Genomic DNA, 13,905 nt, shown 5'->3' with positions numbered 1-13,905 from the left:
AGTTAACAATTGATAAGCGATGCTACTTTTTTGAAAAAAAAGCTAAAAAATGTGAGCTAAAGGCGAATTATTATTCTACTATTTCACTTTCATTAATGATTTAACAAGAACAACTCATTTTTAATTTCTTTTATCTTGTAGCTTACGCCCCTTTTATAAATGAGCACTTTTTATTTTGATTGTTTTGATTGTATTTTTATACATTAAATTGGAATGAAGTACCGATTGATTATCTTCGCCGTCTTAAATACTTTTTTACTCTATATAAAAGGTTTGCCTTATTTTTTTTCTTTGTAATATGTATTGACCAATGTTTATTTCGTATAATACATTATTTTGCTCTTGTTGCATACCTGAGTGTATTATTAATAAACTATACATTTGATATTGATAAATGGCATATATAGATTTGAATATGCGTGCTAGTATTAGATAGCAAATGTATTGTCAATTTGCAAGTTAATAATGCAATCCATTTAAATCTGTATACATGGAAAAGGATGTCAACATTGCAAGTTAAAATCAATTTAGATACGAACAATGCATTTTGTTATAAGAGATGCCGGTAATGGTTAATTATTCTAACAGTCAGGTGTTTAAGATATTAAACATGATGTCCTTGTAAAAGAAAACATAACAAAAACAAAAATTAAAACCGAAAGTAATGACTTTGTATTTTACCATTTTATTTAATCTGCTTAACTAAACGATATATTACATATAACATAATGATTATATTTGTAGACCAGCAAGATAAACCATTTGTCTTGAAACACCGTGTGTTAAGACATTATCCGAAAATTATTTGAAAGTTTATAAAATTTAAATTTGAAATACAAAGGGGTTGTTTCAACCTCGTACAATCATATACAACAATTTAGTTAATATGCTTTTTTCAATACAAAAGATCGATTGTAATCTTACTTGTTCATATAGTGTTTCATATACATATATATTAACACTAAATCATTATGCTCTTCATAGTAGAAACTAAGTATACACTAACGTTTGGAAACTGTACAAACAAAACATCGGTATAAAGATAAAATATTCGAAAAATAATTGATACCTGCATTACATTTGTAAATGAATCGAAGCTGTATCAAGACTGTTTTGAAACCGATGATATCTTAATTCCAAACTCGGAGAAAAAAGTCCTAGCGAAGAATATAGTGTCGACCACATATTCTTTCTATAATTGGAAAAATCAATGCAAATACTAGCTCTCATAAAAGCTTGTATATACCTATTAGAAACATCACGATTATTAAGAAAATCATAATTTATGATAATAACATTTTTCGAGTAATCTTCTCGATAATTCAACCAGGCATATTTCCACTCACAAGAAATCCAAGTTTTTGTGCTTTTACGTGTTAATTGATTTAAGTCGCTTAGAAGAACGAGAACAGTTTTAGATTTCGATATGGTATCAATTATTTCTTCTTCGCGTGATCTACCAATTTGACAATCTCTATACGGTAGAAACGATTTTAGTCCCCTATCGTTCAGATGCGGTAAAAGCTCATTCGATATCCAATCACGAAGTCCGTCGTCTTCATCATTGCAAGATATGTAAATATCATATTGAAATGAGTTTCCAGAAACTTGCCTGCTAATTTTTCCATAAAAGCGTCGCCATAGAATGTAAATTTCAAAATAGAAATGATAGCCCGTAAATACGAAAATCACGACAAGGCTAATTAAGATTCCAATGATTAAGTTGAACCATTTCAGATGATAATCCTCTATACAACCCAGCTCGCTTTTTGTAACCTGAGTTATAGATTTGTAACCGGTTTCGGTCTTACAGAATATCCGTGTGTTATTAAAGCAAGGCATTGTTGGTGACGGTAACCAACTCTTGAACCATAGATCTGTACATGAACAAACAATATCTAGTCTTCCTAACTGAACATGACAGGGCCGTAAGTTTCTTAGAGACCTATCAATACTTGTGATCGGATTATGTATCATGTTCATCATCGTGGTTCTTTTCAGCTGAGACACAGCAAATTCCGAAATACTTTCGAAATTGTTTTCTGCAAGATTTATTTCTTTCATACGGAAGGTGTAGTTCTTTGCTCTTTCCAACTGGTAATCTAGATCAGAAATTAAATTCTTAGAAAAGTCTAATGCTAAGTTCTCGCGCTCTGGTAAAACTAACGGAAATTTTTTCGACGATAATATCGTACGGCAATTGACAACAGTTTTGTTCTGACTTGGTTGATAAAAGCAATGACATTTGTGAGGACATCTTGCAGACATTGAAATGTTGCAGATCAGTAAATCTGGTTGGTTCAGGAAATTTTTAATAATTTTATTTTTAAACTGTAGTGGGCTGCTACATTTGAAGTTTACATAACCAGCATGTAAAACTATCAACGCAATAGTAGCCTGCGAGACAAACGGATAAAACTTGCAATCGCATATCCAGTTATTATGCCTAAAGTCTAAACTGTATTTTTCAAGTTTTCCAAATAATCGTATGTCATTAAAACCAATTTTTTCAAAATTGAAAAAATGAGTAAAGTTGTTATATGTGAAGTCAAGATATCCCCCATGACCAAAATTGATATCCTGTTGAAATGAAAAGTTAGAGGGATTTGTAACGTCGTTCAGAGCATTATGAGAGAAGTTTACAATGCAGAAGTATTTTTGTCTTGTCCAAACTGTGTTTGTGACATCGATTATTGTCATATTGTTAAACGATAGATCAAAATGAAACATACTACCCGCCATATGTAAGAAAAACTTCGGTTCCAATTTTGTGATTTGGTTGAAGGAAACATCAACTGTACGGAGATTTTTCATCCTATGGAATATGTCAGCATTCAGCGATTGTATTTTGTTTCCTGCCAAAAGTAATGTATCTAGCAAAGACAAGCATAAGATATTTCGGATATCAGTTATTTGATTGAAAGACAAGTCGATGTAAACAATTGCACTAAAATTGCAGACCGAAGTCGGAATGTCAGTAATATTTCCGTACGTGTAAATAAAGTTATAGAATTGAACATCATGGTCTGTTACTTTCAATTCAAAATCATTTTTAACAAACGAAACATCGAAATGTCCAATATTAGTAAAATTTTGTTTTCCATTCAGATTGCCTTCAAATTTCCAAAATGGTTGAGCCCTACATATACAGCATTCAATACTATCTTCATATCTCATTTTGTTGAGAAAATCTTGGGTTTCACATTCGTAAGGACAACGTAAATCTGATCTATTGAATAACACTCCAAGTTGTTCATCCAAATATTCACTTGCAGAGCCATTATGAAATAATTCTATCAACAAAAGCGCAACGCATAATTTTAACATTTTCCAATGAATTATGGCTAACTTTATTCGTGGTGTGACTTATGTATGCTGTTAGCTGGCAGAAATTGAAAAAAGTTCTTCATCCTTGTTCAAATCAACTACATGTCTTAAATTAACAAGAATAAAATATAACGTAGTTTAAAAAAACGTTTATTTTCTGAATGCCAAGGTCTTTCCCAGTCTCTAATTCGATAAAATGTTGGTTATTCGGGTTTCAAGTTAGGAGAATACATTAAACATATGTTTAAATGATTTAAAGATACAAATGACACTGTAAAATGTCAAGCCTAATGCTTACCCAAGTGTAACACAGAAGAATATAAATTTTAAATTAATTAAATTTAAATCAACATTGAATTTCGTACATTTGTACTCCATTTGAATATTTGATTACTGAAGTAAGATAAAGGCTAGCACAGATTGCACCATCGTGTTAACAAATGAAAAACTATATTACATAATTTAAAGTCATTAAATAAAGAATACCAAGTATAAACCACATCAGTCGTATATTTGAATTGTCTATTACTGTATCGAATTCATTGTGTGACATCATACATACAAGAAATTTAAACCCTCAATTAACACTACACAACCTGAAGACATATCGCGACAAAAGACAGCTATATATTTTGTCAAGAACTACCCTTGTCCAACTGCATTTTAAATTCGGCTTAGTTGTTGATGTCACTGTCATTTGGTTTCTTACGGGAAATGTCTCATTTAGCAATTATATACCATCTTCTTGTTTTTATAACTATTGTTTTTTACACGTGTATGAGCTAACAACAATCTTGCTACAAATGTTGATTCCTGTTTTAAATAATTTATAAAGAAAACAAAATGGAATGAGACTACTATAGGTGTATCAAAAGAACAAGTAACCTAAACAAATATGGTTGGAGTAATTGCATAGTCATAATAAGTTACTCCACACAGAGTGAGATTAGGGTACATTAACATAATGAGTATTTCCAAGCAGAATGTTTCTAGGGACATCCTACAAAATGAGTATCTTCAAACAAATTAAGCTTTGTGTATCAATGAAATGAGTTTCTCCAAGAATATTGAAACTAGGTGTATCAATAGAATGAGTATCTCCAAACAGAATCAGAATATGTGTATCACCAGAATGAGTATCTTCGAACAAAATAAAACAGAAAACATATCTCTAGATATATCAAGACTAGTGATATAAACAGAATAAGTATATCCAAACAAAATGAGACTAGGTGCATCAATAGAATGCATATTTGATAGAGGGTTACTGCTCACAAGGAAGCTATTAAATCAAGAGTTCCAAATGGTGAAGTTGAAATCATCCCTTCGTAAATTTTACGGACGCCATCACGAGTTGGTTGACCGTTATGGAATAACCATTTCACAAATGATATCGGATATGTTCCTTACGTCGTAACTACAATCCCCTTCCCTTTCATGAATTTGACCTACCGAATTAGACTATTTACCGGATTTGTAATCACATAAGCAACACGACGGGTGCCGCATGTGGAGCAGGATTTGCTTACCCTTCCGGAGCACCCGAGATCACCCCTAGTTTTTGGTGGGGTTCGTGTTGTTTATTCTTTAGTTTTCTATGTTGTGTCATGTGTACTATTGTTTTTCTGTTTGTCTTTTTCATTTTTAGCCATGGCGTTGTCAGTTTGTTTTAGATTTATGAGTTTGACTGTCCCTTTGGTATATTTCGTCCCTCTTTTAAAAAGAATGAGACAAGGGATATCAATGGAGTAAGAATCTATATATAAAATAAAATTTGGAGTGGAAATGGGGAATATGTCAAAAGGACAACAACCAGACCAGAGAGCAGACAACAGCCGAAGGCCACCGTGGGTCTTCAACGCAGCCAGAAAATCTGGCACCCGAGGTGGTTTTCAGGGGACCCCTAAATAAAATTGCTTACTAGTTTAGTGAAAACGGACGTCACACTTCACTCCAAACCATATTAATGAACTAAAACTAAAAAAAACATACAAGACATACGAAGGCCAGAGGCTTATTAACTTTGAACAGGCGCAACAAATGCAGCGGGGTTGAACATGTTTTGTGAGATCTAAACCCCCTTATACCTGTAGCCAATGGAGAATAAAGAAACACAAAGCAATACACAAAAACTAGTTGTATCAAGAGAATAAGTTATTCTATACAGAGGCAGACCAGTTGCATCAACTGAATAAGTTTGTTTATTGCTTTTCGGAATGAGATAGAGGTGAATCAAATTTGTCACTTTCTATCTGAATCAAAATACAAAGTATATCTAAACAGAGTAAGATTTCGTCGGTATGATAATATGAGCATTATCACTGTGGTCCATTTAAGTCTGAGGAAAATATGCCACTTCAACTAAATAAGTTTGTTAAGTGTAACAATGAAAGAGATATAGGTGAATCAATATGTCAGTATCTTTCTGCATAAAATAACAAAGTATTTAAAGAAGAGCGAGACTTAGCTGGAGTAACACATTATTTTTTTTATGACGAAGGGAAACAAACATGGTATATCAACTGAATAAGTATTTTAAAATAGACTTAGACAAGGCGAATAGTCAATATCTGCAAACAAAAGCGAATAGGTTAGGCAACAGAGTATTTATATCCGCACTGAATCACATTAATTAAAAGGGATCAAGTGAAGTGCATTTTTACCTTAAGTTAGAACGCATCTATCCTATCGAATTGGAGATAAAGGATACTACAGATACAGTTAAGTCGGCTTCATATCTTGACTTACATCTAGAAATTGACAATGAGGGTCGGTTGTAAACAAAACTTTACGACAAAAGAGATGATTTCAGCTTTCCAATTGTGAACTTTCCATTTCTAAGTAGCAACATTCCAGCAGCACCTGCATACGGGGTATATATTTCCCAATTGATACGATATTCCCGTGCTTGCATTTCCTATCATGATTTTCTTGATAGAGGGTTACTGCTCACAAAGAAGCTATTAAACCAAGAGTTCCAAACGGTGAGGTTGAAATCACCCCTTCGTAAATTTTACGGACGCTATCACGAGTTGGTTGACCGTTATGGAATAACCGTTTCACAAATGATATCGAAAATGTTTCTTACGTCGTAACTACAATCCCCTTCCCTTTCATGAATGTGACCTACCGAATTAGACTATTTACCGGATTTGTAATCACATAAGCAACACGACGGGTGCCACATGTGTAGCAGGATCTGCTTACCCTTCCGGAGCACCTGAGATCACCCCTTGTTTTTTTGGGGTTCGTGTTGTTTATTCTTTAGTTTTCTATGTTGTGTCGTGTGTACTATTGTTTTTCTGTTTTTCTTTTTCATTTTTAGCCTTGGCGTTTTCAGTTTGTTTTAGATTTATGAGTTTGACTGTCACTTTGGTATCTTTCGTCCCTCTTTTAGAAGGTTGACTTCGATTTTTAACAAATTTTAGTTGCTGTTGTTCACCATTCATAGATTGCCACTCTCCTTCAGATCAACACCTGTTGGTTATATTTATAATTTCAATATTTATACGAACTGGGGAAGGTAGATGTGTAAATTAATTCATGTAAAGTGTCGTTTGTTTCCAAGAGTGATATCACTTTGTCAATGTTATGATTCTACATTTGTTTTAAACATTTGATGAATAAAGCGTGTATGTCAGGCAATGGTAGGCCTGCAAAATTACAAATGGAAATTCTATAATTTTCATTTCGAACATTATATGTATATAAAAATAAAAAGATGTGGTTAGATTTCCAACATAAACCCAGTGACGGAGAAGGTTAGAAACTAAGGTTCACCATACGGTTTTCGATGAAAAGCAAACAAAAACTACATAGCAAGCTGTTACAAAACTAGATATAATAATGAAAAATGTAAAAAAACAAACAAAACATAACTAAATCTGATCGGACAAGCAGTCAAAGTTGTTCATGTCAGTACTTTTATTAATGGCTACCGAACTAGTGCTCAATAACAACGGGACAACATTCCACTTCCCGGACAAGCAGTCAGAGTGTTCATGCCAGTACTTTATTAATGGCTACCGAACTAGTGATCAATAACAACAGTGCAACACTCAAATACACGGACAGGCAGTCAACGTTGTTTATGCCAGTACTTTAATAATGGCTACCAAACAAGTGATCAATAATAACAGGGCAACATTCCACTACCCGGACAAGCAGTCAGAACTGTTCATGAGAGTACTTTATTAATGGCTACCGAACTAGTGACCAATAATAACAGTGCAACACCCAAATACACGGACAGGCAGTCAACGTTGTTTATGCCAGTACTTTATTAATGGCTACCGAACAAGTGATCAATAATAACAGGGCAACATTCCACTATCCGGACAAGCAGTAAGAGATTTTCATACCAGTACTTTGATAATGGTTACCGAACATGTGGTCCATAACAACAGGGCAATAATCCATTACCGGACACGCAGTCAGAGATTTTCATGCCAGTACTTTGATAATGGCTACCGAACAAGTGATCAATAACAACAGGGTAACATTCCACTACCCGGACAAGCAGTCAGAGTTGTTCATGTCTGTACTTAAATAATGACTACCGAACTAGCGATAACAACAGGGCAACATTCCACTAGCAGAAATAATTAGTAGTTGTTACATTTAAAGAAAAGTTACTACCACCTCAGATGTGCATTTTGATTATCATTATGAAACATTAAGAAAGGCCAAAATTTGACACATACTTTAAAATTGTTATACTTTTAAAGTTGTTAATCGAATAATTTACTTGCTGTAGAATGGGGTGACATCTTTTGTGAAATTTTTATACTGTGTAATATAAGATGTATATTATCATTCCTTTTGGTATATGTTGTTCTTTTCTTTTTTTAACAACCATCATATTTCTTACAACAACATAAAAAGTGAAGACTGCTTCAACCACTCGATCTATGATTTGGATTGATTAGTTGTTAATGGGATACAACTCATATCGGCTTAATGACGTGTTTAAAGGAAATTTCTATGATAATTCGATGTTGTAAACATTAATATAAGGTTGATGTTGTGTACATTTACTATATCACGGTGGGTATGGTTGTCCTGCGAGAGAACGTTCTGTGCTGGTGAATCGGTCCTGACGGGTGCAGGTGATCAATGAAAAAATGTAAACAAAGACGAAAATGATGATTTTTGACGTTTTCACTCATAAAAAATTGAAGAAAACAGTTGAGATTTTTCAATTTTGTTACATATGTAAACCATTAAAAAGGTGACACTCTAAACTGTTTCAGTAAGCGTAACACAAAAATGCTCATTTTCAGAAAATCTCTCACTGAAAAAAATAAAACAAAAATGCTCATAGAGTCCGCTTTCTATACTGCAATCCACACGACAACATTATAAGTTCATGTTGTGTACATTTACTATATGGCTATATTGCCTTGCATGTGATTTTGAATTGCATACTTTTATTCCCACTCATTAATCTAGAGTTATTCATATAATGATAATAAAATTGAGAATGGAAAAAAAATCGTCGTTTTTAAAGAATGGATTGATAAAACTTGTAGGCTTGATTATTCTGACCGTATATTTGTTTTTATTTTCGTAAATTAAACACTATATCATAATATCTAAATATACAAACATATCATCTAACAATGATTTAAAAAATTAAAATGTGCAAAATATAACAAATTAATTTTCTAAGCTTTTCGTATACGATTTTTTATATAGTGTACAACAACTTTTTGTAAAACTATAGTTAAATTTCTTACATTTTCAACTTAAAATTATGTTTTGTACTTTATATAAAATTTCAATCATAGTGTAAGAAATACTTTATCGATCCAATGCAAATATAAATACAAATACAAATAATTTTATTTTGCAATGAGCGCCTCAAAGGAACATGAAATATAAAATCCAAAACCAGCACAACTTATACAAAACATTAAATTCAATATGGATTGGTTCAATATTAATTAAGTTTATTCTAGATGTACTTTTTCGAAATTATACACTGTTGTTTGCCTGAGTTATAGGATTATATGACTAACAAGTGATAAGTGTGGACACCAAATTCGCACTCTGGTATATATTTACCTTCATCTAGAGTGCTCAAACCGAAACCCTTCTAAAATATACAAAAAATCCACACATTAAAAATGTCATTAAGAAAAATGAATTACATCACTTTTAATTCATATATCAACGTAATTGAATTGGATAGAAGGAAATGACATGATATGAATGTAGATACTACATAACAATCTTTATAATACATTTATAATTTCAAGAGGCTATAGAAAACAACCAATTACTAAACTTAATAAGTACCGGATCATGAAATTTAGACTTTTACTTATAATTATAGAAACTTGTCGAATGTCGAGTTCATATTAATGGGCACCTTAAACAACAAGGAACAATGAGGTTCTTGTGCATATACTTTATGATTTTCAGTCGGTTCGTTGTTGTGGATTTACTTTCTAGGTCCGACATATTCATATCTTTATTCAACCGAACAGATCTACACTGTGCGTTTTCCTGTAGGAGAAATGAGTATCACCTTGACAGTTGTTGTATGTGTAATATGTATAAAACGCGGGAAAAACTGTATTATTTGAAAGTATTGTACAATGACATATTTGATAATCCTGAAATAAAAATACCAAGTGTTTTTAACGTTCATTACCGGATAGGATAAAACACGTATCTAAATTGATGAAGAGGCTCCCGGTAAATCTATGTGATTTTACTGGAATCATTCAAATAGATTTTTCTTATAATGAGATAAAAAGAGTTGACAACATTGTTTGCCTTAAAAGCTTAGACTCTCTGAAATTGCATCATAACGAAATTGAATACTTGAGGAACAATACCTTTATCGGAATGAAATATTTGCGCAATATTGACCTTTCCTACAACCGTTTGAGGTACATAGAACCAGGATTGTTATTAAACATGGCTGCAAGTCTTCTTAATTTTGATGTGTCTCATAATCTATTGACTACAGTTGATATTACCAATATATTGTGGGAAAATCAACCAGCGTTCTGCGAGACTGATTTTTCTTTCAATAAGGTAACAAGTATAAGCAATGAACTAGATTGGACATGTAAAACAAAATCAAACTTTGGATATGGAGGATATGTTAATTTATCTAACAATAAGTTGTCATATTTTGTGAAATTTTCTGAAATAGGATTTAGAAATTTCTTTTTCTTAGGAAAACTACTATCTTATGGATTTGATTTACGAGAAAACAATTGGATATGTGACTGCAATATGTACTTGTTTACACTAAAGTCGTCAATTATTTTAAATATGTTGCATAGAAACTATTTCGAAGTAACCTGTCATTCTCCTCCAGAATTGAAAAACGTTCTTCTGATTGATATAATAAAAAGCAAATCTCTCGATCGTTTAATTTGTAATTTAACAATTGCCGACAGATGTCCTCCAAAGTGTCACTGTTTTTACCAGCCTAGTAAATTAAGAACTGTAATTGATTGTTCCAGAACGGGAAGGAGTGGATTGCCATCTGCGTTGCCATTGCGAACTGATCTTGAGATAGATCTTTCTAGTAATAAATTATCAAGTATGCTTAATAAGAATCATGAGATCAACACCAATGGTAATGGAAACCTTCTTTATTATTATAGCAAATACATACAGAAACTTGATTTATCAAACAATAAGATTAAAGCAATACCAGACGATCTTATTTTCAAATTACGAAATGTAAGTTTAATTAATTTGTCAAAAAACGAAATAACGAACACTCCCCGATTTTTGCAAATTTTAAATCCTTGTCAGATATACATAGGAGACGTCGTTAAGCACTGCAAATGCAAAGACCTTTGGCTTCAAAATTGGCTGCCATCATTTCAGAGCAAATGTTTTAATACTACGAGAGTATACTGCAAGTATCATAATGAAAAAGTTCACATATTGAATATGACTAGTCATGACCTTGGATGTAGACTTTACAATGCCTATATCTTATGTTTGAATATTTCACTTGCCGTGGCAGTGTTTATTGTAACTGTATCATCGCTTTCTATATATACCTTCCGGTTTGAACTTTTCATAATGACAAGAAAATTTCTGAAGTACTGCAAAGGGGTAGTTATTCCATCAGACGCATATGCATATGATATCTACATATCTTGCAATGAAAATGACGTTTATTTACGACATTGGCTGACGTCGTCATTTGTTCCTTTTCTTCAAGAAAAAAAACTCAGTGTGTTTTTACCTTATCGAGATTGTCAAATAGGGCGACTGCGTGAGGAAGAAACTATTGATATAATGTCAACGAGTCTTAATTTCGTAATTTTTTTGTCCGAGGATTGCGAAAGTTCAACAGAAATGTGGATTAAGAAAGAATGGAAATATGCATGGTACAATTATAGATATGATATCAATCGTGAAATTATCGTTATAAATTATGACATGTTGGACTATCAAGATGTGACTCACAAATATTTGAGAGCATTTTTAAAAATGAATAGTTTTATAAATTTAAAAAAAAAAGATAAATTGATTAAGGAAGAAATGTATTCAAGACTCCAAATCAAGGAACAATTTGTTTAGAGGAAAACTAGTAATTCATGTCATAAGGAAACACAAAAACTCGAATGTATCGTTCTTATTTATCAGTACATGTAAATAATATACACCTGAGATAATTATAAATGGAAGGAATTGTTTTGAGATCGACTAAAAGATAAACTCTTGTTTATTATGTTAAAGTTAAAACACATCAAGATGTGCATTTGTTAACATATTTTTCACAAGGACGCATGAAATTATAAAATTAAGTATTAATTGTGTTTACTCTTTATCGTGTTTGGTTAAAAAAGACTCACCAGTGACTTTTGAATGAAAACATTAAAGGCCAAATAAAGTATTAAACCTCGATGGTAAAAATCCTTTATCCAACATCGCACAACTGCAATTGAAATAGCAGCATTTATTAGAGCCAGTATAAAATATGCGGCATTCTTTGATGTCAACATAACGTCTTTTGTGCTTTGTTGGGGTGGTTTTGTGATTTGTATCTAACTATTGAGGTAAGTCTTTTTCAAGCTTTTACGTATCATACTTGTTTAAAGAATACTTAGTATAATGTTATGAAAAGTCGTTTAATTCATTCTGTTTTGTCAAAACAAGGATAAATTAAAGTTTTCTTTGATGAGTATGAAGCTTGAACACAAAGGTGACATAATTGCATGAAGGTTTTAGCAGTTTCAAATCAGAATAAATGAATGAGGAAAATAGCTGAATTAAACTTACAGCAGTTCAACATCAATTCATGCTAATTATGTTTACCTACCAATATGTCCGTTTATTTTCCAATTATATTCAGAGCATACTTATTGTCTAAGATATCTGGGACGATCTCATTTTAAAATGATGTTTTTTTTTACTGATTGTACTGCAAGCTTATTTACACAGAATAAGTCTTTAAGTTAAGGTTCAAATTATTTAAAGTTATTAGACATGAGCTGTATGCATGGTTTCCAAATAGGATAGGAAAATACAGAAAACGAAATGCTATTACTGTGTTATTTCAGAGATTGAAAGTGCTTTTCGATGATTGAATATCTAAAGTCACTAATTAAACGGTATTTGAGTGGGCATACAACTTGCTCGAAACCGGGAAATGCCTAATGTGGAACAGGATCTGCTTACCCTTCCGGAGAACCAGAGATCACTCCTTGATTTTGGTGGGGTTCGTGTTATGTATTCTTTAGTTTTCTATGTTTTGTCATGTGTTTTATTGTTTGTCTGTTTGGCTTTTCGTTTTTAGCCATGGCGTTGTCAGTTCGTTTTAGATTGTCTGTCCGTTTGGTATCTTTCGTCCCTCTTTTATGTCCTTATAGAAGCCGTTATCGAATGTAAATGCAAGTCGTTTAGTTTTGTGCATTTGTCTAATGTTAAGAAAAAAGGAGGCATAACAGATTAACTTATGATTTTGATCAATGTGCAACTGTAGTCAAAGTTAAACTGTTAACCTCTATTCAACGCTCTGTCTAATTAGCATGTTGCACTTAAATTGTTATCATCTGAAAATAGAAACCGGATGAAATGCTTCCAAAAATAAAAGTGATGTTTTACTGAGCTTATATTTGTTTCGTTTAGAAACATGGCGATGGATAAAAGAGGAAACCATATTTATTCATTTTTAATTTTTTGATATTATTGCATTACAGAATTAGCGTTTATAAAACAGAGAACAAATCTATCTGGCTAACCAGGAAGACTTCCTGTACTGCTCTCAAATTTCTGATGCTACATAAAACTGATAAGTGCTTAAAGTATTATACTATATACCATCTTGAACGTGCACACTTCACATAATGACATTTATCGAGGTTGTTCAAGTTGTGGCAAAATGCACAGATACCTATACAGGATATTCATGTGACACTCATGTATCATAAAGTCGAGCTCCATAAAGGTTTTTGTTAAGTAAGTCATGAATGGAAAACATGTAACAATTTACGAGTTTTATTGGTGTGTACTTATGGAAGTATTGATCATTTCATGCAACGGATATATTTACAGAAAGTTGTTCTCTTTGCGATTTACTATACACACATAATT

General features: G+C 32.3%; 1 protein-coding gene across 1 annotated transcript; it reads left to right on the top strand.

Moving 5' to 3' along the window:
* The first annotated feature begins 9,678 nt into the window (after positions 1-9,678).
* LOC134681585 (slit homolog 1 protein-like) lies at positions 9,679-12,470 on the top strand. The gene has a single exon (XM_063541233.1). It carries the CDS (start codon positions 10,015-10,017, stop codon positions 11,887-11,889), a length of 1,875 nt encoding a protein of 624 aa, XP_063397303.1. The 5' UTR covers positions 9,679-10,014; the 3' UTR covers positions 11,890-12,470.
* Positions 12,471-13,905: the final 1,435 nt, after the last annotated feature.

The sequence above is a fragment of the Mytilus trossulus genome, chromosome 8, assembly GCF_036588685.1.
Source record: "Mytilus trossulus isolate FHL-02 chromosome 8, PNRI_Mtr1.1.1.hap1, whole genome shotgun sequence".
Taxonomy (NCBI): Eukaryota; Metazoa; Mollusca; class Bivalvia; order Mytilida; family Mytilidae; genus Mytilus; species Mytilus trossulus.
The sequence above is the reverse complement of the archived record's forward strand: the minus strand, read 5'-3'. Positions and strand labels throughout refer to the sequence as shown.

Bases quoted from the DNA above. Each gene is read 5' to 3' on its own strand.
- LOC134681585 (XM_063541233.1), top strand. From the start codon at position 10,015: ATGAAGAGGCTCCCGGTAAATCTATGTGATTTTACTGGAATCATTCAA.